The sequence below is a fragment of the Fundulus heteroclitus genome, chromosome 22 (genome assembly GCF_011125445.2).
Source record: "Fundulus heteroclitus isolate FHET01 chromosome 22, MU-UCD_Fhet_4.1, whole genome shotgun sequence".
In the NCBI taxonomy this organism is placed as follows: Eukaryota; Metazoa; Chordata; class Actinopteri; order Cyprinodontiformes; family Fundulidae; genus Fundulus; species Fundulus heteroclitus.
This window is the reverse complement of record NC_046382.1, coordinates 14,805,546-14,832,842: the sequence shown is the minus strand read 5'-3', so window position 1 is coordinate 14,832,842 and position 27,297 is coordinate 14,805,546. Positions and strand designations below refer to the sequence as shown.

At 40.7% G+C, this 27,297-nt stretch overlaps 1 protein-coding gene across 4 annotated transcripts in view; it reads left to right on the top strand.

The window, feature by feature from the left end:
- disc1 (DISC1 scaffold protein) overlaps positions 1-21,191 on the top strand; it is a 75,037-nt gene extending 53,846 nt beyond the window's left edge. The window contains exons 11-14 of one of the 4 annotated variants that reach the window (XM_012857061.3): positions 1,651-1,924; positions 5,166-5,210; positions 15,897-16,020; positions 19,153-21,191. In XM_012857061.3, the coding sequence (XP_012712515.2) occupies positions 1,651-1,924; positions 5,166-5,210; positions 15,897-16,020; positions 19,153-19,373 (664 nt within the window). In that variant the 3' untranslated portion in view covers positions 19,374-21,191. Of the gene's footprint in view, positions 1-1,650; positions 1,925-5,165; positions 5,215-15,896; positions 16,021-19,152 lie in introns of those variants that run through there. The other 3 variants (XM_012857062.3, XR_004927635.1, XR_004927634.1) reach the window with 3 other exon arrangements.
- Positions 21,192-27,297: the final 6,106 nt, after the last annotated feature.

Genomic DNA, 27,297 nt, shown 5'->3' with positions numbered 1-27,297 from the left:
AGGACAATGAACTGAGAATAAGAGAACAAAGTCAGTTTTGAGGAACCAGGTGAGCGCTTTTACACTCAGTCCTTTGTATCTGAATGTCTTATAGGTCAGAGTGAGAGATTGTAACACTCAGAGAGCAAAAACTCTTCTTGTTTTCTTTCTTGCTCTGTCAGATGAAGACATCCATGCTCCCCCTTTTTCTCTTTGCTGCCTCTCTTTGAAGCTAAAGGCCAACCTGCCAGGAGGACATCCACTCTCATTACATTTTTGTCTTGCAAACCTCTGAATGATTCCTTCTCCTCCCGTCACTCTTCCGTCGGTGCTTTATTGTGGAGATGCTATTAAAGATGTCCTTTACCGCGCCGCCGTCCTCGGTTGGCGTGCTGCTGCAGGAGCGGGACTGACTTTACCCCAGAGTAGTTATTAGCTTCTCCTCATTTTGTTTGCCTTTAACGGTGTTAGACGTTTTGCTTCCTACCTACGTTCTCTCGCTGTATTTCACCGTCATCAGTACCATATGAATGCACATCCACCGGTACCAGTGGTACAGAACATGACCCACAGGGCTGTGTACTGTTTGTTTGGTACAATAAATATTGTTGTGCAGAATATGCGATAGAAACGTGCCGTCCGTCTGTCCGTCTATCTCCAGAAGTCATTGGGTGAGAGGCGGGCTACACCCTGGACAGGTTGCCAGTCCATCACAGACAGAAACGCACTATATTTCCAAAATCTATAGACTTGGACAACTTTATTTGTCATTTTTTATGCACAGAGTGCGTACAGAACGAAATTTCGTTTGCACACAGCTTGAAAAATCACAGTGAGTTGCAGTAAATTACAGTAAATTACAGGATAAGGTGCAGCGGTGATTTATGTAAACAATTGAAATGTAAACCAATCAATCAATTGGTTTACACGTATTCGGCAAACAATGAATATATAATATATAATCACTTCACGTTCACATATAAACCAATTAGATATCCCTCGCTCAATATGATGTCGGTCCACTCTATGACAGCTTCAGCGTTTTTTTAGGAAGGTTTTCCCCAAGGTGTAGAAGTGTGTTTATGGGAATTTTCAACCACTGCTCCAGAAGGACTTTTGTGAAGTCGGACACTGATGTTGGATGAGAAGGTCCGGCTTGTAGTCCCCACTCTAATTTATCCGAAGTAGAATTATCCTTAACTGAAGTTTTAGGTGTACCAGCAGCAAAATTAAAGGTGAAGGGAGGCATGCACACACACACACAAAGATTGAAGAAATATATATAAAAATAAGAATAACATGCTGTTCAGCTCTTAAACATAGCACACCCGGTTTAAAGAATTGTGCAAATGAGTAGAGCGATTTAAAAATGTACAAATATGTGTATTTATGTATAAAGAAACTACACATGCACGCAAAAAAAAAAGGGTTTTTGTGTCAAATGAACTTAACATACAGGTTTCAGACCGGGAGAAAACACGAGTATCCGGAGAAAACTCACACATGCACGGGGAGAATTTATACATATCATACAGAAATGCCATGGCAAGGAATTTGAACCCGGGACCTTCGTCCTGCAAAACAACAGCGCATGCATGCTCTTGTAGGGAATATTATTGCATTTTTTGCACGTGCTGAAGGCGTTCTCTCCCTCTCTGTCTCTCACTCCAGCTGCGACTGCCCCGGCTTGGAGCGCATCTGGGAAGCCGACCTGGAAGCGTGTCACCAGTTCCTACGAGGCCTGCAGCTGCGAACCCCCAGCTGCGGCGGGGCAGACGTGGAGGATGCCCCGGCCGAAGCAGCGGGCTATGCCTCGACCCAGCCTTGCACTAAAGAAGAAGAAGAAGAAGAAGAAGAAGAAGAAGAAGAAGACTGTGCCATGCTGACTGCTTTGGGAGGCCGCTGGTGTCCCGAGGCCAACTTACAGAACTCAGAGTTCACAAAGGTAACCGTGAATGCATTCTTAACAACGCGACATGCATTATTCATATGAGTGCCTGCTGCGGCGCGTAGGAGATATAAAGTTTGTTGAATGTATGAGATTCCCCTTCTCTGGCTTTTAGATGCTGTGACAACATAACCCATGCAGGAGGTCAAACTCACAGCACATGCTTTTAGACTCTGTTGCATTTCGTTACATGTAATGTGGTGTGAAAGCGTGGCCTCCGATAAAGCGTACCTGCTTCGTCAGCTTTGCCACTCGGCCGAGGAGGAACGTTTTCAGTTCACGCCGCTGTGAGAGTCTGAAAATGTGCCGACCGCGGCGAGAGTCGAGCAGCAGCCTATTAGCCTGCTAGCTTGGAGGCATGTATCCGAGCAGGGGAGATGTGGATGTGAGGGAGCCGACCATTTTGGCAACATCAAAGACGTTTATTCAGTAGACGGCGGAATCTCAGAGTCAGTTTCTCCATGTTTACATGAGTTTATTGGAAATGCACGCATGTCTGTGTGAGTATTTTTTATTTTTATTTTTTTCATGCTGGGTTAACCCAACTACCAGGATAGGTCTGCTGCCTGAAGGCCGAATCGGACTCACTGTCTCCTCTCCTCTCGCTTCCCTCCGCCCACATAGCCTGATAGATTCATCTGAGACGGGAACAAAGCCAGCAGAGCCAGCAGTGAAAAAAGAAAATAGCACAGACATGTTTCTAGAAGGCTATCTTTAGCTATTTCAGATTATGGCTATTGTGATTTCCTTCACATTCTTCTGTAATTTCCCTTCAAAATCTCACAACAATCTTCTCTGGCCATGCTGGCACACTAATCCCTTGCATGTCTTAAAATGTGTCTATATTCTTGCATTCTTTAAGCCTTTTTAACGTTTCTCTAACCTGCTGTGTGCATCCGCTGATAGAAACCTTGCATTGACCCCTGTCTCCTACCCCGACTGCATTCACGGGTTGCTTGCAATCACCTTTCTTCTCTCGCTTTGTTTCTTTGTCTTTTTCTTCCAAAAGCCCTCCAACCCCTCCTAACATGTCTCCAACAGCTAAAAGGTGAGACATCAAACCGTTTCTCTCTGTTTGTGTCCATAGTACTCCGTTCTCTTCCTCCTCTGAGACAGAAATCCTACAGTTTGATGTAGTAAAACTTGCAGAAAAGGATTTTTGTGTGTGTGTGTGTGTGTGTGTAGAGTACCCTTCGTGTTTATTGTCACCCCTGGCAAAGATGTGAAGAAAGCCCTCATATAAATTCATATTTTATTCCAGGAGCTTAATTGCTCACTTAAGACGTGTATGTTATTCAGCGGGGGAGGAAAAAAAACAGACGTTGTTTTGAACAAAAATGCAGTCGTCGTGTATTTTGGTTCCTTGCCGGTGATTTCCAAAAGGATGGCACTCCTATCCGTTTCACAAGGTTTGGGGCGTACAGAGAGACGGATCTTTGATTCTTTCTCTTCACACAACATCACCAGACCACCAAGAGTCCTGGGTGCTCTCTTCTCTGCAGCTCACCTGCCAGGTTTTTATAGGATTTAAGTCAGGAGACGGAGATGGTCCGTGGTGATTTGGATCATTGTCCTTTTAGAAGACGTGATGGTGACACATTATTCATTTCCCCTCAAAGGCCACCGGATATTTATCAAAAAATGGCTCATATTGCTTTGACGTAATGAGCTCCAACAAGGTTTCCCAAGGACTTTGGAAGAGTTTAAGACCCACAGCAATCCCAGATTCCTCACCTGCAGACACGAGGTGCTTTTTCACGGATTCACACTTTGTTTCATGCCAGATCTAGCTGGAATGTTTCTTGTTGAAAAGCTTAACCTTTGTCTCATCCGTCCAAAGCAAGCTGTTCAAGTTAAAAGTCCCGGTAGCATTTAGAAAACTACACATATTCACATTACATTAGTTACATTAGACTTTGTGACTCTGACGATGCCACCATTTACTGCTGTTCTGCAAGAGATTTGAGCATTTTTTTACCGTCCTTCTCAACGTGTGTGTGGTGGCGAGATAAACTTGGGTTTTTGACCAGCTTTGCTTGTCACAGTTGCAGATGTTTCGTTCTCTGCCTGTAGGCAAAGAGGAGTTTTGGGAATTAGCCTTCTTCCAGTAGCCATTTCTTGGCTTATTTGTAAGGCACGTTCTCTTGTTTCTTGCATTTTGAAGAGTAACCAAGAGACATGGGCCTGTCTCCCATCAAAATTATCCCCCAGGATTCATATATAGGTTTCTAAACAGACATTTTTTATCATATTTATTTAAAATGTGAGAATTGTAAAGGTGACCTAAAGGCTGAGGTCACATTTTGTGTGTGTGTGTGTGTGGGGGTGGGGGGATTATGCAACAGCAATAGATTTTAAAGCTTTTTACACATCTTTACCCGGGTTGCCAATAGACCTGTGGATATTTCTGGCTACTCTGGGGTTTGCCTGTTTTGACCTTTATTTTTAAATGGATACATTTCTATCTGTTTATGAATATTTATTATGATATTGTTTTTGCTCAAAAGGAAAACGAATCTCTGGTATCCTTGCACATTATTATTATTTTTTTAAATTATAAAAAAACTGCAGGTGATTATCTTTTAAATCAAGAAGTATGTATTTCTTGTGCAAAATATTTCCTTTAAATGACTTTTTGATAGATTGATCACGGCTAAAAAAAAAAAAAAAGGCTATAGATGGTCCATTAAAGTAGTCCCTGTGCATCCTCGCACCATCTGCGCGTAACTTTAACCTGGCGGCAGTCTTTAGCTTCGAGCTGCAATCGTTTTCAGCGGTTAACAGAGACCATTTCCCTGCAGTGTTCGAAATAATCATTTTGAGAATGAACTCTTATTGCCGGTCTGCTGTGTTTACCTGAGAGGAAAAACGATTATGGCCACCGTTTCTAATTAAAACCGCTGATTATTATTTGTTGCCTCTCTGCCGTCTTATGAACTCACCCTTAAGCCACAAACAATGCGCCACCCTACAAGAGGAATGGTAATTACTTCCCCCCCTTAGTGAGGAATGTGCGATTACATATCTCGAATGCAAACAGCGAAAACTTGCTGCAGAGATATTCATTTTTTTTTTCTATTATTATGCCAGAGTTGGGGATAAATAATCACGACCTCTTCCCAATATGATGATGCTGCACACACACACAGGCCTCATCCGGCATAATTGGAGTGTTAATAATTCATGAGCAGGTTTACGACCGAATGACCTCAGCAAACGTTTTCCTCTTTTGTTGCAGAAGCTGGAGGAGTTTTTGTTCTGCATGGAGGAAAATCACCCAGAGGTTGGTAACCTGAACGCTCTCACTGGATGCCATCACTGTAACTGCTAAATATTGACCCCACGTTGATGCAAAAGAACCCGATAGTTGACTTCAACTTAAACATGACCCCTGACAACTTTTTTCACTGCCGGATCGATATTTTCCCACATGAGAAGCCTTGGCGGCTTTCCCAGACCATCCTCAGTTTGTTGGTCTTTATTCATCCACAGGAAGTGTGGGGGGGGGGGACGAAGGAGGGAGGTGTTTGCTGAGCTTGTAGTTTCTTTTTGGCACTTTTATGAGGTGTGAGCTTTCTTATTGTTTCCTTTAATTAGAAACACAAATTTATTCACACTAAATATCAAACTGCACAGTAGGATCTATACTATTGACCACATGTTTAATGAAAGGCCATTGTGTGATTCCGATTCAGCATAAAAAGAATGAAATCAGACAAACAAAACAAAAACCTCAAACAAAAACAAACAAATAATAAAAAAATAAAAATTTTTGAAAAACGAACGGCTTACGGTAGCTGGAAAAAGTATTTTGCATGAAGCTTTTTACATGTTGCTGTATTTTAACCACTGACTTCCATGAATTTATTGGGATTTTACGACATAGACCAACACAAAGCAGTGCATAAGCGTGTCATCCCAGCAAAGTCAACCTGTTTTTCTTTGCTGTTTCCTGCATAGTCTCTTTTATTCTTGGATATTGTCTGTTGGTGTTTCTTTAATGCATAAGTAGAGACGTTTTGGAGATTTCTTTAAATTACCCTACTCAGTTGCACACGTCTTTAATTTTTTGATTATGCCATGTTTCAAATTTCCCTTTACTGCACAGTCTCCTATTGCTATCTATATATATATATATATATATATATATATATATATATATATATATATATATATATATATATATATATATATATTTATATGCCCTGTAGACTGGCAACCTGTCCAGGGTGTACCCCGCCTCTCGCCCATTGACAGCTGGAGATAGGCACCAGCACCCCTCACGACCCAAATAGGGATAGGAATGTTGGGAAAAAGTAAAAAATTATATATATATATATATATATATATATATATATATATATTCATTTAATTATTATTATTGTTATATAAGAGCAAAGGGGCTTGAATAGAAGGCACGGCATACCTTAAAACCTTTTGAAAACCATGTATGCTGTTTGGTTTGCTTCACAATCCTGCACAAAGTTGTGTTGAAATATAATATAAAGTCCCAGTAAACTGTCCTCAAGTCTGGTTTTAACATGAAAAAAATGTAAAAGTGTTCTGGTGGGGTTTGTCCTATGGTTGTATGACCTTCTGAACTCTAAAATCACTCTGGGTCATAAAATCCATCTGACATAAAAAAACAAAAATGATTCAGTCACAATAAAGTATGATGCATCGCTGAGTCAAAGGATATGATGGCCGTTTAATGGCGCTGCTATCGTTCTCGTCATGGTGCTGTTGATAGTGCTGCGCAGGAGCTGGATTCTCTGCTGAGGCTCTGACCTCTTTCTCCTTTCCATAATGACTTTAAGTAAATGATTTCCACTTAGCTGCTGCCAGGCCCCTGCCCTGCTGCCACAATGGAGATTGATTGGTGCGAGTGTGCGCGCGTGCGTGCGAGCGTGGGTGTTTTAGCCCTCTTATGTTTTCTTTTAATCTCCACTAATTGTTCCTTTATCATCTCAAGGTCCTCGCACGCCCCTCTTCACAGTGGTTCACAACACCAAACAAGAACAGAGGAATTATTCAACTGGATTGTTGAAGGCTCGCTAATTAGCTTTGTTGATTAGAAAACAGATCCTAGATCCTTACTGAACTACCTAAACTCTGTAAGGAAGAAACATGTTTCTTCCTTACAGAGTTTAAACACCTTGAACATATTTCCTGCATAATTCAACTAAAACAAACATACGTATATTAGAGGCAAATTTAAAAAAAAACAACATAAAAGTGGAATAGCCTTGTTGCGTAAGTGTGATCAGGTTGAACTTATACTTGAACTGTTTTTAAACCATTTGATTCAGTTTCATCATTCAGTCTTCCAGAGTTCACAACTGCTATCACTTTAAGTGGGACCAATTCGCATTAAATAAAGGTTAATAAGGGTTTGCTGACACTTGCGTATCATCACGTTTTAGCTAAATCCTCATTGTTCAGAGTTTACAAGGTTAGAGAAAGTGTGTGTCAAATATTCAGGGTGTTATATTTTGTAGCGCAGTGAAAAACACCTTTAATAACAGGTGCATTACAAGTTGTTACATTTCAGTTCTCCAAAATTGATACTCCTGGTAGAGAATCTAGTTATAGAGGGTTGGGTGTGGCTAAGAAAAACACTGAAAGAGCTGCAGGAATGTTTGTCTTGTGCTGGTTGTCTTCTTCATGTGACGACGGCGTCCTGTATCCTTTCTGAGCTAAGGAGTAGTGAGCCTGGTCTGCCAAAGCAAACATCCAGGTCTGCCGTAAATCTCCTTTAACACAACGTGTTGAAGGAGATTTTTCCTCTAGCTGTTGTTTCACGGTGAAATGAGCCAGAGAAAGACCAGAATTTTTTTTTTATTTCACTATTTTTAGTTTTAGCGATGCAAAAATCTCTTACAGTTAATCCCAATATTATTCGTTACCATTGCACATGTTGTGAAATCGCCCACCGCAAGCCTTGAGTTAAATCTGAGAGGAAGTCTGTATGGAGGGAGCTCAAGATTAGGCTGCTGGCTAGGAGGTCTTCCAATCTCAAGGACTTGGAGCTCATCACCAAAAAGAAATCATCAAAATCCCAGTGGAAACATGCATATAGCTGATTAGCGATTATAAGACAGGTTTGATTGCTTTAATTCCTATAAATATTATTCCACTGATTATTGGGAATGGTATAAATAATCATGCTATTTTTAATAAGACATAAACAAAAGCAGGCAAGCAGTTTTTTTTTTTAAACTCATACAGCTTTTACATTGTTTTCTCGGTTAAATGAAAATAATGTCAAATCTAAATCTTCCAGGGATACGAATAAGTTTGGTCTCAGCTGTTATTTGTTAAAATTCCTTCTGTTCTCTGTTGAAGTTTTATTTCGGTGGCTTACGTTTCTGCTCAGCCATATATCTGAAATGGCACAGTCACTGGGCAATTAGGAGGTTGTGAGAGAGATTCCAGCTTCCCACTTGCCACAGGACATTAACGTTGCCCACCAGATGAATCTTCAAACTGGTGTACGGGCCGGGCGCTGCTGTGTGTGTGAATGGATGATTGAGAATAAGTGCTTTAGTGGGTCATTAAGACTAAAAGTGCAGCCCATTTACTATGCATTGATTTTTCTTTAATACTGCAGTATAAATTACCTGTAAGCATTCACAAGCTCTGACAAATCGATAGCTTTCAAGATGCTGCATCTTCCTCTGGATATTATTGCCACTTTTCTCACTCGTGAAATCTTTCTGCACCGACTTAATTTATTATACAGCACATAGATGGTAGAATGGATGAATTTCCTAACAACATCTCTGCGAAAATTGCAGACACTACTTAATCATCTGCTACTTAATTTCTTATTTAACACGGATGCCGCAAATGTTTTTTTTTTTTTTTTTTTTCACTGAAACCAATTACTACCTCAAGTGTAACCCCGACACAATATAAATTGTTTGTATTGTCCGCCTGGTGAGGAGTATCAGGCAGAACAGCACCCGAGGGAAGCTTCAAAATTACCTTCTGCCTCTCGCTCATTAACGCTTAAATAAACATACCAAGGCATGCATAAGTTTAACTGTTGAATTCGGAAGTTATTTTGATAGACGGTATGCAGCGCTAAGTGCACTAATATGCAGCCGAGAATTACCAAGATTATACGTTTATGCTTTTAATTTATTCCTGCAAATGGATATCACGCTGAAGTCTCATTTATGATGTTTTCTTCTTTGTCACTGGATGGACAGTAATTGGTATGAACACAAATTGGAGTAAATTATAGCCTTTGGATTGTACTGTATATATTTTTTTAAATGATTTGTGTGCAGCGGTGCCATGGCAGTCCAGAATCAGAACCAACTGGTGATGAAAACACAGGGTTCTCATGTCTAAAAGAAGCTTTTTGACCAGCTAGCCTCAGCCTTTGAAGGTGACTGACTTCTCCTTCGATCCCAGCATTGCCTCAATAGGCTGGAGGACAGATGTGTGCTGCTAACTCCGTGTTTAAAATCCCTCTACGAAAGAGCAAACAGTTGTGTACCGATGGCTCACCTGCTCCCAAGTCTTCCTTAATTCTGCGATTGCATCAGGAATGATATGTTCACGTTGCTGCGCCTCGGGATTTGCTGATATTCTACCTTCCTTTGGGGTGTTACATCATCCGAAGGGGGAGCCTAATTGTGGGTAGAGACCAGAGACACGACTTTCTGGTGATTGTTCTGACATCTCAGAGCTGCAGGGAACTGATTTTTTTTTTTACCTGATGCTATGAGTCAGATTCGACTCTCTGCGTGTTGTTGGAGGAGAAAGTTGGGTCTTTCTGCGTGTGAGCGTGCACGTCTGTTTGCCAGGAGCATTCTCGGGCACCCCGGTGTGTGTGTGTGTGTGTGTGTGTGTGTTTGTGTTCTCTACGCTTGATAAGTGTAAAGAAACTGGGACAGGATGTCTGCAAAGGGGGGCTGCTCTAATTATGGTCAGCCATACTCCGAGTGCTCTGTCCTACTGCACTCTGCACCTCCATCAAGCTGCCATCCTTCAAAACACACCCGGCACGGCCGCCTTCTCTGCTACAATGTGCAGATGCAGGATTTCGTGACCTTGGTTCTGCCACATAAATTTGATATGACATTGCCAAAACATTTTAATAACAGGGGCTAGTTCGAGGGGCAGGTTAAAAGAAGTTCATCCTGTATGTTATTGTTCTTTATTACAACATAATTAGGAGAATAACTAGTCTGAGGGTTGCAAGATCTCAAATTTAGCACTTATCGTAGTCCAGGTAGCTCTTTGTCATGTGGCAGACATCATAAATTGCGATAAATGTGTGATATATTGTGCCCCTCTAGTGTAATTTAAAAACACAGATTATAAACAGTTATAAGTCCGGAAGCAGGTCTGCACAGTGGAGCAGTGGGTAGCACTGTTACCTTGCAGCAAGAAGGTTCAGGGTTCAAATCCAACAGGGTTCTTTCTGCATGGAGTCTGCATGTTCTCCCTGTGCATGCGTCGGTTCTCTCCGGGTACTCCGGTTTCCTTCCACAGTCCAAAAACATGACTGTTAGGTTAATTGGCTTCTCTAAAAATTGTCCCCAGGTGTGCGTGTGATGGCTGCATTTACAGCCACACAGATGTGGTAAAAATACCATTTATGTAATTTAGTTTCTTTTTCATATAGGGCTTCATTTACAGAGACATTTCATTATTTGGGATTTATCACCATAACACTGTATTTCAAAATTAGTGTGCACATTTTGCTTTATCCCGTTTTGTTATGACTGTTTGAGTTTTTCAGTTGCTCTAGTCCCTTGGCTGAGGAACCAGCAGGTGGCCGAGGGGCTGAGCTGATTTGGACCATACCAAATCAGTCTATGGGGGGAAATGAGGGTTTTGCTTCATTTGGTTTAGTTAGGTTTGTGTATGTTTTACCCCATGATTTTCTATTGTGGACTGCTCAGCCACTATTTAAGTTCCTCCTTGTTCCATTGAGGGAGTTCAGTTTGTTTGATTTAGTTCTGTTATTAGTTATTTTGAGTAGTTTTGTTCCTTTGACCTCTTTTCTGGATCAATTTTTGTACATTTTATCCTTCTTGGGTTAAATAAAAGAACCCTGTTTTTGAAAATGTACCTGTGCCTGACTGTCCTTGCTGCTCGGTCCATCACACTGCGTGAATGGTTGTTTGTCCTGTTTGTCTCTGTGTTGCCTTGCAACCTGTCAGGGTGAACCCCGCCTCTCGCCCGGTGAACGCTGGAGATAGGCACCAGCAACCCCCCCGACCTCATGAGGGATTAAGCGGGTCAGAAAATGGATGGAAGTCCGGAAGCAGCAAAGTACTGAATGTGTTTAGCTGCATGACTGTGGTCTTGTAAAGAGAAAGTAAATGTGCACATTGCTACTTTGTCCTTGAGAGTAAATGAGCGACTGAGTCTTGAACCGATGAGTTTGCTCTTGTGTGCTGGGTCATCCCTTTGTGTAGCTGCTGTTTGGTTTCCTCAGTGCAGAGGTCTGAACATTACTCGCTTCACTGGACTGCATATAGATCACACCGCTGAGCAGTCAGCGCTTCCTTGGGGTGAACCAGTTTCTGTCGGAGGGAGTTGTTAGGTATAAAATACGGAGGAATGTTATGCTTGAAAAATAATGTTCTTTATTTAGTTTTTGTCAGACACTCCAGCCACAAATATTATGAAAATGTTGTTCCTTTTCTTCTTTTCTCTTGTTGTGGACTAAGTTGAGCATTTTCTTGAAATGCTGGGTGCCTTAACTCAGGCCCAGCTAGGGCATCCACAGGTTTGAAGAGCTTTGTCTTGATGTGTTTGTATTCCTTGTCCTTCCCTTTTTTAGAGGGCCCACATACGGACCAGTGTATAGGCCCTCTAAAAAACTTCAGTCTTGAAGATTTCATCTCACTTAATGTGTACCAGGCAGTCCAAAAAAGAAGTAGATTGATGTCTTTGGCATCCTCCCTAATGAACTTGTTGTTGTCGTCTACTGAGTGGATGTGCCAAGTAAAAGCTCCCGCTGCTTTGGTTTGGAGTTTCACTCGAGTGTTACCCACCTACCAGTGGATAGGTGTTGCTACCTTGGAGTTCAGTGCTCTTCCTTAATGTAGAGATGGGCTACAACAGGTGAAACGGGGGGCGTTGACCACTCACATAAGAAAATATAATTTACCCGAGACATAGCCATTTATGTCATAGAAAAAGAAAAAACCCTCAATAAACCTTGATTGAGGACTGTGGCGCGTGTTTAGTCTAGTGCATGTCCACAGCGAGGAGACCCGGATGGAGAGTAAGAGGGGTCCTGGATGACTGAGAATCTAAAACAACACACAGAAACAACAGATTCCACATGGATTATTCAGCCAAAATTGGAAAAGCTGTGTAAAAAGTATGTACACCTCATGGGGTTCTGCTGACATGCTTTGTATCTTTTTTTTTCCCCAACCACTTTGCTGTGCATTAAGGCAAAAATATCTTTGGTATTCAATTTTGTTTATTTATATACCGCTAATTCACATCACGTTGTCTCAACGCATTTAACAACAACAAAAAAGTGAATTCAGTCAAATCATGCAGACAGATTCCAAGTCAGTTACCTTAAACCTAATTGATCCTGGTTATCAAACAGTTCAGTCAAGTTCAGTTTATTATTATTGGTTAAACAATTTTCAGTCTAAGGAAACCCAGTAGATCGCATTGAGTCATTGGCTCCATCCGAATACCCTTATTGAATAAGAGCTCCTTAGCCAAAGCAGAAGTGTGTCGCCATGATAAGTGCTGTCCGAATTGTGCCGTCAGTAAGGAAGGAGGTAAGAAAAGCCGCCTGTAAGCTTTCTCTCGTGACTAGTTCATCCAAGGAACCCTGCGACGTCCCCTACCAGCGCTAAGGTTCCTTAAGGAATCCCACAATCCTTTGCGTGCCATGACGTATAAGCACAGCCCACCTCCATAAAAATGTCCAGAGAGAAGAGAGCACACACTTTGTAGTTCATTTTGAGAAGACTGTAGTGCTGGATTTGACTCGCATCATCCGTGTGCGTTTCCGTCGGAGTTACAGGCTGTCCGAAGTCGGCACAGCAACCCGAAGCGCCTTTCTTCCCCACAAAAGAGTTCTTACTGTTGACCCCATGAAAGTTTAAGGAACAGGAGCTAGGAGCTATCATTAGGGATGTTTAGATGGAGCCATTGACCTGCTACATTCACTCTGCCTGAATGAGCATTCAGCCATAGTGGACGATAGCTTTTTGCGGCAATCCGTCATACTGAGCATGCATGTAGCGACAGTGGAGAGGAAAACTCCCTTTTAACGGGAAGAAGCCTCCAGCAGAACAAGGCTCAGTTTGTATGTTTTTTTTCTATGTCAGAAAAAAACTAAAAAGGTAATGTTAGGAAAATATGACCAGTAAGGAGCTACTGCTAACAGAGTGAAGTGCTCTGTTACAAACACATGGTTTCATTTATCCAGCGCACAATTTTTCATGTCATATATTGGTGGGAAAGAAAACCCAGATACAGACACGAGCCAGGCATGATCATGATTGAGTGAATATCTAATAAATTCAGAACTTACAAACAAGGCTCAAGCATAGAGGATATGGGGAAAAAGGCAAAAAAGGAGTAAAAGTCATGAGAACCAGGAGCAGGGCAGTGGTCAACAAACAGGAGGACTGGTAGGGGGCATATAATCATAACAGGGGGATCTGAGATGAGCTGGAATCAGAGAAAATAAAATATAGCCTCATAAAAATTACCTAACCTACCAAGAACAACTCATAATGTAAAAACAAAACAGCAGAATAAAAAAGTCACAAAGTCCAAACCGGATTCCCGGGATCATGACCGTTTGAGAAGCTTTTTTAATTCAGATGAAACCATGCAAACCTTACAACATGCGGTCATATTCATTTTAGGGAGAAGAGGTTTTCTCCTGAAGTTGTGACCCTTCATAGACTGATGGGTGTCAACAGTTCCTTTTTGGTCGATGTCTTTCCAACTTGGCATTGTTTAACACACAAACCTGCTTTAACACGGTCACACCTGTTGAATAAGTTCATCACATGGTTTAAATAGCGTCATTTGGCTTACATTTTAAGATTAGGCAATGTTTTGTTTTTTTTTGTTTTGTTTTTACACGTAGCTTTTCAATTCTGGTTTTAAATTGACATCTGTTGTGAGTTTTTATGCATTTGAGGTTTGAGCTGTATCATTTTTGAACTTCCCATCTGAACCAGATAGGTACACACTGGATAAACACTCAACTTGCACTCAGATAGTTTGTCAAGTTTATGAGATGGAAAGCAGTGGTTTTATGTGAAGTACATCCAGTGTTTCTGTAACTATATCTTTTTTAATCTTCCCTCCACCAAGGTCCTTTCTGTCTGGAGACTTTTTTTATGTCTTCCACATTGAAGGAGGTGAAATAATCTCGCTCTTACAATGTAAATACTATTTAAGGGAACGCGGAGAATGCCAAAAGTTACAGAGTGACTGGCCAACTCTAAAAACAGCTCAATCCTTGCAGGTTCAAATACAAATATTTTATAATAATTTTAATTATCTTTTCAGGGAGCTGTGTGCATCATCAACATCTGGTGTTGTGTTTCTTAAAAAAAAAAACTAATTTCGCCCTTTGCAGATTAAGTTATTTTGTAAGGTTTTATACTAAGTAAAAGACCAACATTTTTATGAATAATTTGAGTAATTACTTACTTTATTGTAATTGGTTTTATCTAAAACTAAAACTAGCATTAAGAATCATTGCCTTAATGCCAAATACAGCACAACGGATTTTACTTAAACAAGTGGAGCATTACTGCTTTCGCCACAGTGCTCTGCTTGATTTATATATGCAATAAGCTTTATTAGATTTTAAACGAGAAGGTAGAAGAGAAAAAAGGAAGAGAAAATGATGAGACAAACGCTAAAAGGGTGAAAAGGTGAGAACAATAGAGGAGAGTAAAAGGACAGAAAGATAACATCCTCAGAGTCTGCTTCTACACCTGCAGATATTATATATATATATATATATATATATATATATATATATATATATATATATATATATATATATATATATATATATATAAAAAACGCAAATCCAATTACAGGTATAAACAACCAGCGCTTTGAAGCTAATACTGGAGGTTTTCTGTATAAAAGTGGATCTGTAAGCACCTGGATACTCTTGCAAACATGTAGGTGTTTGCAAGAGTGCACTTGTGTATGTAAGGTTAACCATAAAATGCACAAAACTGGTTGTGAGGAGTCAAAGACCCGCCCCCCAGAGCGTCGATGCAGAGAGCAGGGAGACCAGAACCAGAGAAATGGTTTATGAAAATTGTTTAGGTTCCTCCTCCTATAATCTTACTGCATATCAGCCTTGTGTTTCAATGGGTCAGGAAGATTTAGCTTTAAATACAATCCAACATCACCTCTCCATGCATTTGATACTGTAGCTTACGCAATTCCAACACCAGGCTGCCACATTTCTTTGGATATGGGACAGAAAGAAAGCTAAGGCATGAGAATCACAACTCAGACAACATACAGTATCTGTCACTGCTACAAATAAACACAAGTGCTACTCAAGAGTCGCAGTATTGACCAAATAAAATAATTCAGTAATTGCTTAATGTCATGCTATGCTATGCAGACTTTCTGTCTGTACTGATGAAGATTATCTTACCTCTTCAAATCCGGAGTGGCCAGATTCGCTCCAACTGATGGTGGCCTGGCCTACTATCTGCTTTCTGATTAAATCAGCCACTAATCATTTGCTCAGTTACATTTACTGTTGCATGTTTTTTCTTTTTTATACAATATACAACAAAACCTTTACCTTGAGTTGCCCTAATGTATCAATTTCAGGTTTATAATTTACATGACTTTATATGATTCATTTACTTTAAATATTCTTGTGTTTTTAGTCCTTTTCAGTATCAAACACATAGTTTAGAACAGTTTGATTTTCATACGGTTAACATACCTTTTCTTTACTGTCCAGGATGTGTGCAGCGAGGCCGACACTACAGACCTGACAGAGCGCTGTGAGCTGATCGGTGACAGACTAATCGCCTTGGAGGACAAACTGCAGACAGCTTTACTGAATCGGGATCAAGCCCTTACCCATATCCTTCCAGTTGAGCTGAAATATAAATACATCCTGCTCTTTATTTCCTTATTTCTTTATGTCCATATATCCCTGTCTGTCCATCTGAATCGTCTCAAGGCTTTTTGACTCTAAAGTACACAACAAAACCGCTCAAACACTGATGGATGTTTGCTTTTGTGACTATGGCTTTAGAAAGGGAAAAAAAATGTCAGAACGGATTTCGTGAATCAATTTTAGGGAGGGAATAGAGGTCGAACAGCGAATAGAAGTTTTGGTTGTTGTTTCTCTCTCTCGAAAGATTCGATATGCCAACTAGAAAATGAAATGCTAAAAGTCCATGTGAGGTTATTAGAGGGCCACTGATGTGCGCTGCCAGTCACGACGGGCTGAGATTAAAGCCGACTGATGGGGGGTTGGGCATCAGCAGACAGAATGTCGCTGTAATGACTCTGCCCCTGTCATATCTTAATGTCCATCCTCCAGCTGACCCTCCTGTCCTTCCCCTGCTTTCCCTTTCCCATCTGCCCAATTCTGCTCTCTGGGTCTGGCTGAGAGGAAATTACAATATCCATGATAATGACTCAAATCAAACTGTTGAGACTGATTACAGGTCACGATACATCATTCTCTGCGCTAATTAGAAAGCTGATTGGAAATAGATCAGTGTGTTTTTCTGGATCCACCTTTTCCCCCCTCCTGCTTTTAAATCTTATTAGGTGAGATTATATTCCAGAAGCAGGGTGAATAAAATCTGTCAACTAACCTTTTTTTCGGCAAATAATAAATCAGAGACCAAAATGTGGTCTTATTTAGACCTAATTGATTGAAAACCTTTCACCACGTCTCTGCTACCTAAGTTGCAGTTGTAAATTGTTATGTGCCTGCCTTTCCTAGTGTTAACGGTGCATACTGTAATATTGCAGAAACCACAGCCTTTCTGTCTCTGCAGAATAAAAGCCAGCGAACACAGAATACAGACAGGTAAGCCCAAGAAGAAACTCTGCATGAGTTGACAAAAAGAAAAAAAAAAACATTGCAACTTTGCACTGTAAGAGTAAGGACAGCATGGTGGTGAACTGGCGACATAATCTTTGATGCATGATGGGGAACGCTGGCAGTGTGGTCTGATCCAAACGAAAAATGATCTGAAGTGAGAGAAAGGTGTAAAAATACATATTTTACCACTGTTTGTTGCTTTTGGAGCTTCATAGACCTAATAGGGAGGAAACACTTCTCCCATATGGCTGTGGCCTTTTTAAAGCAGCATAATATGCCAGGACACAAAGCAAAGAAAGGTTTGGGAATTATTGAAGGAGTGCTAGACAACCTTAAAATCTATGGAATATGTGTATATATATATATATATATATATATATATATATATATATATATATATATATATATATATATATATATATATATAAGCGAGAGAGAGAGAGATAAATCTCTATATATTAAAAACTATTCTCCTAGACTCTAGAGGGCAGCGTTTTGCTCCTACACCAAGCGTACTACACGTAGAAGTAGAAAATACAGTTGTTTTCAACATCTAAGCCTTTTACTTTCTTCCAAGAATGACGGTGATTTCTGTCCGGGAATTATTAAAATCCGTTGGTGACGGAGATCTTTTTCTGCCGAATCATAAAGATGTCTATATTTACGAACCTCCGCCAGACGGAGCACATGCTCGTCCGCCATGTTCTTCCACGCAGTCAGAAATTTTCCCAGGTACGCGGTGCAGAAACCTTTGGCCGTGCGGAGGGGCGTGGCAGCCAAAATGACGTAATACGGACGACTCGCAGATGTGTCAAGCATAAACCAGGCTTTAATCTATAAGGGTTAATTACGATGTTGAACTCCTCTCTGCAGCTGTAACAGCTTTATCTCCTCTGGTCAGGCTTTCCACAAGGCTTAGGCGTGTGTTTATGGGAATTTTTGCCCAGTCTTCTGGAAGTCCACCAGTCATTGGGCGGGAGGCGGGACACAACCTGGACAGGCGGCCAGTCCATCACATGGCAGGGCAGAGACATCCAGGACAAACCTGGCTGTGTTGTGGTTGTTCAAATCGTTTCCCCTTTATTGTAATAACCAACAGTTTACTGTGGAATATTTAATAACAACAGAAAAAAAAATACTTAGATAACCATGTTGTTATTTGAAGTCTTTGGGGTCAGTCCAGGCTTCCCCATCATGGCCATTATACCAATGCAGACTGGCAGCCGGAAATAGACAAAGACTGGCCTGATTCTTTCCACCTCTCTGTTTCCATGTCCTTATGTGTCATCTATCTTTCATAGTAGAAGTCACTGCACTCTGCCGTGAGGTTTTGGACTCCTGAGTACACTGCAGCTGCAGGATAATATTATTGGTTTACAGAAATAGCAGAGAAACTGTACTAGCCACGGTGATACTGTTACCATAGTGACAGGAAGATCAAACCAGCAGACATTAAGGGTCTTAATTGGATCCCTGCTCTCAATAACAAGAGGTGCATGGACAGCCTGTGACAGTGGGACTGAGAAACGAGGACAAGCATAGGGAAACTTTTCTTACCTTGTGTAGTTAGTTAAACAGGAGTTCGAACCTCTCCATCCTATTTGGACTGAGTGTCTCTAAAAGTCAATTATAATTTTTGCTGCATACTTGAGCTCTTTTGGTTTAATAGAAATAGGAGCTACCTGCTTCAGTTTAAAAGGCAAAATAAGCCATCCAGCTTCATCTGTGTCTCTGTCATTGCCATCCCTTTGGCTATCAACTCCATATGGATACTTACGGTTAGTTTAAGATTCCTAGCAGGTTAAATATTCCCTCCACCGGCGACTGCCTCTTTACTGTTTCATTGATGGTTCATGAATAATCTAACTGGGCAATCTGCTTGCATGGGTGCACAGTTTAGATGAGCTCATAAATTGTGAATTAAATAGGGTTAAAGTGGGGATAACTTGATGATGTGTGTCCCAGTAATCTGCTGGAAATTGATGGCTTCATTGGGCTATAGCTGTCCTAAGCCATTACTGCTAATGGTCAGAGCCCAGAAGTGTCAAATTTCCCTTGACATTTGTCTGTTGGTGTGTTTTTTTTCTTTCTATTTAGATTCCAGTATGCATAGGTCTAACACATCAGATTCTTCCTTAACTCTTATCTGCACAGTCTTTGGAAAAAGAGGTTCAGGAGGTAAAATCCACACTACAAAGCATGCTTGCACAGCTGGAGATGGGAGAACAGAAGGAAGAGGAGGAGAGAACGGTGGATGAACTGATAAAAGGTGGAGCTCGAGTGGAAGTAGAGGTACAAGAAGAAGAAGAAGAAGAAGAGGATGAGGAGGAGGAAGACGAGGACCAGTACTTTAGTGACAGCTGGGACATTTGAGATAGACGCCTGTAATGTTTTGGGAGCGCGCACACAGGCGCAGGCGGCTTGGTGGGAGCGTGACCTCAGCACAGCAGCAGATGTGACCCAACATCGACTAACTTTACAGCTCTGCTCAGTGCCTCACTAGTAGCATCTGTGGCGTTATATAAACTAGATAGTGCCTTGCAAGGAGTTCATATCCCTGTCATGTTGCAACCACAAACCTCTCTGTGTTTTACTTGACTGTTATTCCTTAAACCAACCCGTTTTAGCGCATTATTCTGATACCGAAGGAAAAGCATGCATGCTTTTCAGAAATCTTTACAAAAAAACATCGTAGTAGCCCCCATGAGTTTATACTTTGTAGAGCCACCTTTTGCTGCGTTATAGCTTTTGTCTTTCGCGTTACGTCTGTGTCAGTTTTGCACACCTGGAGACTTTTAATTTTTAACTTATTTTTCTTTGCAGGTAGCTCAAATTTCAGTCAGATTTCCTGGAGAGCAGCTCTGAACGTACATTTCTCAAGTCTTACCAATTGTATTTTGACTGGACCCCTTAAATTATCACATTTTGATCTAAGCCATTCAATTATAGCTCTGGCTGTATGTTTAGGGTTCTGCAAGCTGCTTGTGTCTACAAGTCTTTTGCAGCCACAGAGACGTTGTGCATTTAGCTGCACTAATCTTCACATTAACCTTGTCTCTGCTGAATAAAAGCATCCCCACAGCCTAATGCTGCCACCGCCTTGGTTCCACAGAGGGAACTGTGGGTTTAGAATAACAGTGACGACACGCAGTGTATTCCACCACATGTAGCTTTTTGCCTGCTGGTCATACCATTCAGTTTTGGTTCAACCCGACCAGAACACTTTCTGCCCCTGCATTAATAGTGGAAAGCGCTTGGGAGGAGATTTTATGGCTTTTTATTTTACCGAAATGGGTTTCTTCTTGCCACTATTCTGTAAAGGCTGTTTAATTTTTATGACTAACAGTTGAGTGAACAGATCTTCCTACACGATCCTCCAAAGTTAGCCTGTTGAACTAAGGCTCTGATCCAGTTAAGCTGTAATCTTTCCATTTTTTTGATGATAGCTTGAAGAGTGCACTTCAATATATTAAAAGCTTTCGTCACAGATTTTATAACTTGGCCCTGCTGTAGGGTTAGGGTTGATTTAGGGATAGACCCCAACCCTAAACAACCCCAGCTCTTTATCCCTGTGGTCTTTGTGTTGGTTTATCACATCAAATAATGACAATGAGTTTGTGGATCTAATAGGAACATTTGTAAATATATCCAAGGGGTATCGATACGTCACCAGACAATTTAAACTGAAACATGTGAAGGAGATTTTTTTTTTCTTCTATTTTAAGCAGTTTCTGAAACCACTGTGGATCTTTTTTGATGACCAATTTTGTGACATTTTTATATCAAGCTTTACTGTTGTCAGTAAGTCAGAGCAGTTCGACAAGCTTTTAACCTCTGGTAGAGAAGCTGAACACTGCAACAGACAATCTGAACATATTTAACTGTTTGTTCGTTGTCGTCTTGTTTGTTTTGCACACAACCTAAATTGTATGTCTTATTTTAACATCAACAAACTACTTTTTTTGTGTTGGTGTCTGTGTGAATGGGACTGTACTTGCACATAATCGAGTTCACTGAAGACCTAACTGTTGCGGTGCTACAAAATGTGAGCTAACTTGAACACTTTACTGTCTTTGTATGGAGAAATGCAATATTTAGGTTGTTTTTGCTTTTCTTTTAATGCAACATGTACTGAGAGACATGATCTGAATAAAAAAAAAATGGCTTGTAAGTTTAATTGTCTGGCAAATATTGAAGTTTCCTTTTTTTTTCTTCCATTGCCGCCTTCTGATTAAGTAGTATTATTTTAATTCCAAATGCACTTTCAGAGTCGACTTCTTAATCTACAGAGCAGTTTGAAGTCACCGTACGAGCCGTCATATTTATTCCTAGCAGCGTCTCACTAATTACATCATGTTGCGTTCAGCCTAATGTTGTGTCCCGCTGTTTTCTTCTCGGATTAAATCACAGCCCCCTCTGGTGATGTTTCCTTTGTAAAATGTGAGGGCACGCTGCCAGGCAAGTGAGGGCAGCGGTGACATGTAGGAGATATCGGCGCGTTAATAACGGCCCTTCACTAAGGTCTTCGGGGGATACATGGGTCTCTATTGTTATCTCACCTCAACAGCAGCTCTGCGGCTAATTGGTAGGCAGCCGCACAGAGAATGTGGCGGGAGGGGTGGATGGTGAAACGGTGCTCCATCTGATTCTGCTGGGAGTTGTTCTGGGAGCAGGGTCTGCGTTCTAAGGTGCATCTACCATCCAGCGCCTTTGGTTCTAAATACAGTCGAGTACTAAGATTTTTTTTTTTTTTTTTCTGCAGGAGCACAACACAATGGGCTGTTTTCACACTTCTGCCAGGTTGCAAAGCACCTGCCTGGCCAGAAGTCTCCACATCTCTCAGCTTCAGGCGGCGTGTTAAGATCCTGGCACACGGCTTGGCGCCAGACACCCCCACCTCATGACAAAATCTGTGCCTGCGTCATACTGTGCTCCGCGTGGCAACCCTCGCTTGTGAACTGACCACAAAGAAAAACGCAGATGGTTTTCAGCAGGCGGATACGGCTGGGGTGAGGCGTTTCTTAATGTAGAACGAAGCCCCACGCAGCGTCAGGTCCGCTTTTCTCTGCAGTCTGGTTGCTAAGATGGGTGCAGCGCTTCAAGCTGTGGATCACTTTTCCATTCTTTCACCTTCAAAATGTCGTCCGATGCGTCCTTTTCTGTTCTCAGTCCTGTCACGTTTTAAATGCAGCTATATTACTAAATTTGAAGGTTTTTGTTTATATAAAACAAAAAAGCCTGTCTGTAATCAAAGGAAGAAAATCTGCAATACAAGAAAGGTGAATGAACGGTTCTGCGCGAGAGAACTTGAGTCTTTCAAGGTTGTTTGGGGCTAACGTCTAACAGACGTCTAAAGGACATTTACCAGAAAAATTTTGACAGGTGTGTGGTTATTAGCAGTAGGACTGATACACAGTCAGAAGTAACTACATGAGTAAATAATTAAATAAAAAGTTAAAACTTTTTGATGACAACAGTGAAACAAAAACTAGCAGGAACACAGCTAGGTTTGACTTAGACAAACCAGACATGACAAAGCAAACAGTATAATTCAGCAGTGGGTAAATGAAAAATGGGAGTTTAAATAGTAAAGAAAACAGGTGGCAAGCATGACTGCCACCTGTTTGTCGTCACATGACTTTGATGACAAGGCAACAGGTGAACTGAATAAGCTTAATTGGTTTGGTCTATGGCAGAAAATTGCAACAAACATGAATGGAGCTGAATATATATACAAGGACGTAATATGACTGAAAACAAAAACACAAAACTTTAAGTAAAATGAATGCAAGAATTAACTAGAAGACAAAAACTAAGACAATGCAGTAACTAAGAAAAACATCCAACAGTGGAAAACATGAAGAAGTGAACCTTATGGCAAAACCCAAATGACAAAACTAATAACTCTGTATGGCAAGCTCTAAAGAACATAAATAAATGATCAGGAAAAACATGAATCTGAATGAGAACCATAACCAGACAACTCCAAATCTTAACAGATGTCTGGATACCTCCCATTTAAATTCATGGGGGTTTGCAGAAAAGAGCATTTTAGCTTGGCAAAAGTGAAATGTTTTTGCAGCAAATGTTTGTTGAAGGCTGAGTTTAATGTTTGAACCCCTCAGTCCAGTCTTACCTCATAATAATATTTAACAGTCTCATTCTCTAAGATGTAGGACAGGTTTTTTTTTATTTTTTAAAAACTTATGCTAACTAAACTTAATTGAAATAAACAACTGATCAGTGTGTGGTGACACCATTTACAGCCGAGCCTTTTGACAGTTGTCGTGTACAACCATTTCTTATAGTTGTTTTTTCACTACATGAAAGCTCCAACAGCAAAAAGAAAAAAATAGTAGGAGTCAAAATTTAAGAGAAAAAATCTGTTAAAATGTGTAAGTACATCTTCGGTTAGCAACAAAGCCGCTCCGCTCAATGGATATTTGGAGCATTACGGTACACTGTGTCACTACCTGATTGGACCCCTGAGCTGTCTACAAGATTGCCTGACTGTAATGTTGATACTTGAAGTGCGTTCATGTATAGGCCCCCCACATACTCAGGCGTCGTTCACTCCGCAGAGGTCCGCACGTTCTAGAGGCGGACTAAAGGGTGGACTCTGCACTTACTCTGCAAATTCAGGTACGTATCACACTATAAACTTCTCTGAGGCAAGAAGTCTTTACATCAAACTGTTTTATATGTGATACCAAGCTTGGTACACTGAGCTGCTCCAAGCAGGCAGTCGCAAGGACGCTTGTCATCACAGTCGCTCTCTGTTCCCACTGACAGGTGGGAGCCTGCTGGAAAACAAAGGGCTCTAGGTGCTCAGCTAGCTAATCGCACATTTTACCATCCGTTCCCCCGATTCGTCCCACTGGCAGAAAGTGTGGGAATTGAGGGAATTTGACACAAGAATTGAAGGCAATAGTACAGGGGTGTCCAGCTCCAGTCCTCGAGAGCCGGTGTCCTGAAACTTTTAGCGGTTTCCCTGGCCCTACACACCTGAATCAAATAGCACAATTAGCTCCTCAGTATGCAGTCAGGTTCTTCAGAGTCCTGCTAATTAACTGATTATTTGACTCAGGCGTGTCAGACCAGGGACACATCTAAAGGTTGCAGGACACCGGCTCTCAAGGACTGGAGCTGAACACCCCTGCAATAGTAGGCTCTGGCAAAAGGTTGGTCCAGCGAACCAAAACCGGTTTGGGCCAATCTCGTTCCAGTATTATGGTTTAAGGCGACACATACCGGTGGGACGAAAGCAAGAGCTGCTGATTCCCTTGCTGAACCAAAATAAACATGGCAGCGCAGGAGGATCTGTTTTGTCAGAATCCACAATGTCTTCTTTCAAAGAAGAACAGCAAGTGCCTTGAACAGCGTACATTTCTTATGGTTTCTCATGCTGCCTGCTGCTTACATTTTCATTTGATACCGTGATTGGTTAAAACCAACCTTTGGTAGGCGGGCGCTGGAGTTGTGCTGAATATCCCCGCTTTCCTCCAACGGATTTGATGGGAGGAGACCCAGATTGATCATGTGCACAACATGGAGTGCTACACATGATCAATCTGGCTGGTCAGGTTAAATTAACCCTTCAGTCTGTTAAATTTCACCCACCCTATGGGGTAAGTTGTAACATTTCACCGCTGCCTATTTCTGCTGAAAAATACTTGGAGTGTTTCTTCACAGCAGATCTGATGAATATGTTAAAATAAAAAAGGTTGCACTGTTACACCTACATATCGTTCTCTTATTTTGTAGAGAAACCAAAATGCTCTCTCACACAACAAAATACAGAAATCAAGGTTGTCTTTAAAAATTGTCTCTGTTTGAAACTTCCAAGAAACATTTCAATGGAAAAAAAAAGAAATAGAATAAACTCATTGTTTTTTTGTTTTTCGTGTGTCCCAGTTTGTGAACAACCAATCCAACATATCACAGTCAGTTAAAGGGTTTTAATAAAAAAAATAGAGGAGAATAGAAAAGAATAGAGCTTGATAGGAGCGTATTTCTTGATTATTGGTTAAATATAGTTTGTGGGGACAGATTAGGTTTTCTGGTGGAAACCAGCGTTTTACCATAAATGAACCAAGAGCAAAAACAAGCAGATTTCTACTGTTTTAAAAAAAAGTCTCATATAAAAAAACTTAATTTTATGAACCATCAAAGTCTTCAACCTGTCCTGGAAAATTTCACGTGCTCTCGGTGAGTCAGGCCAGCATGGGTTCACATCCAGCTGCACACAACGACTATGCCTTGGGCCGGCTTGATTTGTTTATTGTAACCAGGAGCGAATTGTGCTGCCTAAAAGGTATGAATACAAGATGAATGAACCGTGCTGGGCATTTCCAGGATTTATTACAGATTTCCCTCTGACGCTGTTTCGGCCAAGAACACAAGCAATTCTTATGACTGCAAATTGGGCTTTCTTGTGTCTTCTTGTCTTTCAGATCCTCAGAGATTTCTATAATTTAAAACTGACACTTTTTTTTCCTGCCTTTTAGTATAAGCGACTTCATGTCAGCTCAGGTCACTGAGAGAAGCTGATTTTCTCGAAAGGTGATTCAGCGCCAGGTGACCCTGTCTCTTCAGAGACAATGTATCACCGCCAAAGTGGGCTTTTATTTCAGTCTTGTCTGTATTTTCATAACCTAATTCAAATTTATTCTTCCTTTTTGTCTCAGTGGCTGAATAAATCTACAACATTAGTATAAAAAAGAAGGGAAAACCCTGTGGGCTTAAACATCTTAAACAATTTAAATGCAACTTTTCTTCATTTTAAACTGCATTTTTTTCCTCCCTAACCAGTGATAGACATAATGTAAAAATACAAATAGGAGACAGCCAGGAAATTGCTTTGCCCTTAAAATTTAACATTGATGTTTAACATGAAACTCAATTATATATATAAAAAAATGCCCTGAGGAAATAAGCACAACAACAGGAGCTTCTGTGAGTTATTGCTGGTGGAGAAATGGGTTGAACAATACACACTCAGACACACATTTAAACATTTTACTTTGGACTTTATAGCCTGAACCAGAGAATATTTGGGTTCAAGTCCAATCATGATTTCTGCTGATTCTACTTACTTGTCTAGAATATTTCTACCTAAACCTTTAGTGTTGCATAAACCAGAAAGCCATGATCAGCTGTAACGTGTGCCCACATATTCTATTGTTTTTATAGTTACAGGATTAATAAATACATAACAAGACACAGAATAATCCTAATAATCATGCTTATGTTCATGTTCTTTATAGCTGTGGAGCTGCTGAATCTGAACTACAGAGGGTTGAGGGGTGTTGCATGATGACCTTCAGAATGTGAAAGTAATTTTAAAAAGCTTATGCCCTCAGTTCTGTAGTGACATGTCTAAAGTGCGTTAAAAGTGAAATTTGAAGCTTGTTTTTAAAACATTTTCCAACCATTACGTTGGCAGTTAGCACTTTCTCTCATCACATCAGACTTCTTTTTTTTTATTTCTTTGGTAAATATTTCAACTTTATGTCAAGAGTCTTCCATCACACTGCAGACATGTTCACGTTCATGGCTGATAGAGGCTGAGATTTCAAAAGATTATAACAAAGCAAAGTCAGTTAGTAAAGTGTTCCCCTTTATGCCGTCACGAAACCACAACGTCATTGTAGAAACAGTGCAGGTTCAGGGCGCAGATCGGTGTGGCATGCTTTATGAATTTCCACTTTTTGGAAAAGAAAATCAAATAATTGCAACTCTAAACGACTGCCTTCCTCCAACGAGATCAAAGTTGCCTGTAGGGGAAAATATATGAATAAAAAAATGACTTCAAACAATCTGACAGACATCAGTCAGCAGCACTTTAGCACTAGTTTTTATGCTTTTTGACTCTCCTGTGATCAGACATTCAACACAGATTAAAAGGGTCAAACTGAGGTCATGACCTGGCTTTTATACAGGGGGAGGGTTAATAGCGTCATTATCCTCCCTCCCCCTGCCACCCCTGACCAGATGTGAGGTTGTATTTACAGACACAGCAGCGCTTTAACCTAATTCCTGTCGGCACGCGAACGTCTATATGATGACGGCAACATGTGACTTTTTGACTGCTAGAAATAATGCTGAGGTTATCTGAAAGGAACTACTGCTGTACTACACGTAAGAAAGCGTTCAAAAGTTAAACAACATTTAGAAAATGTTTTCTAAAAGTGCATTTATAAAAGTACACTGAAAATGAAACATAAAACGCAATTTAATAATGAACTGCATTATTATTATTAATATTATTATTGTACATTTTATTTAAAAGGCGCCT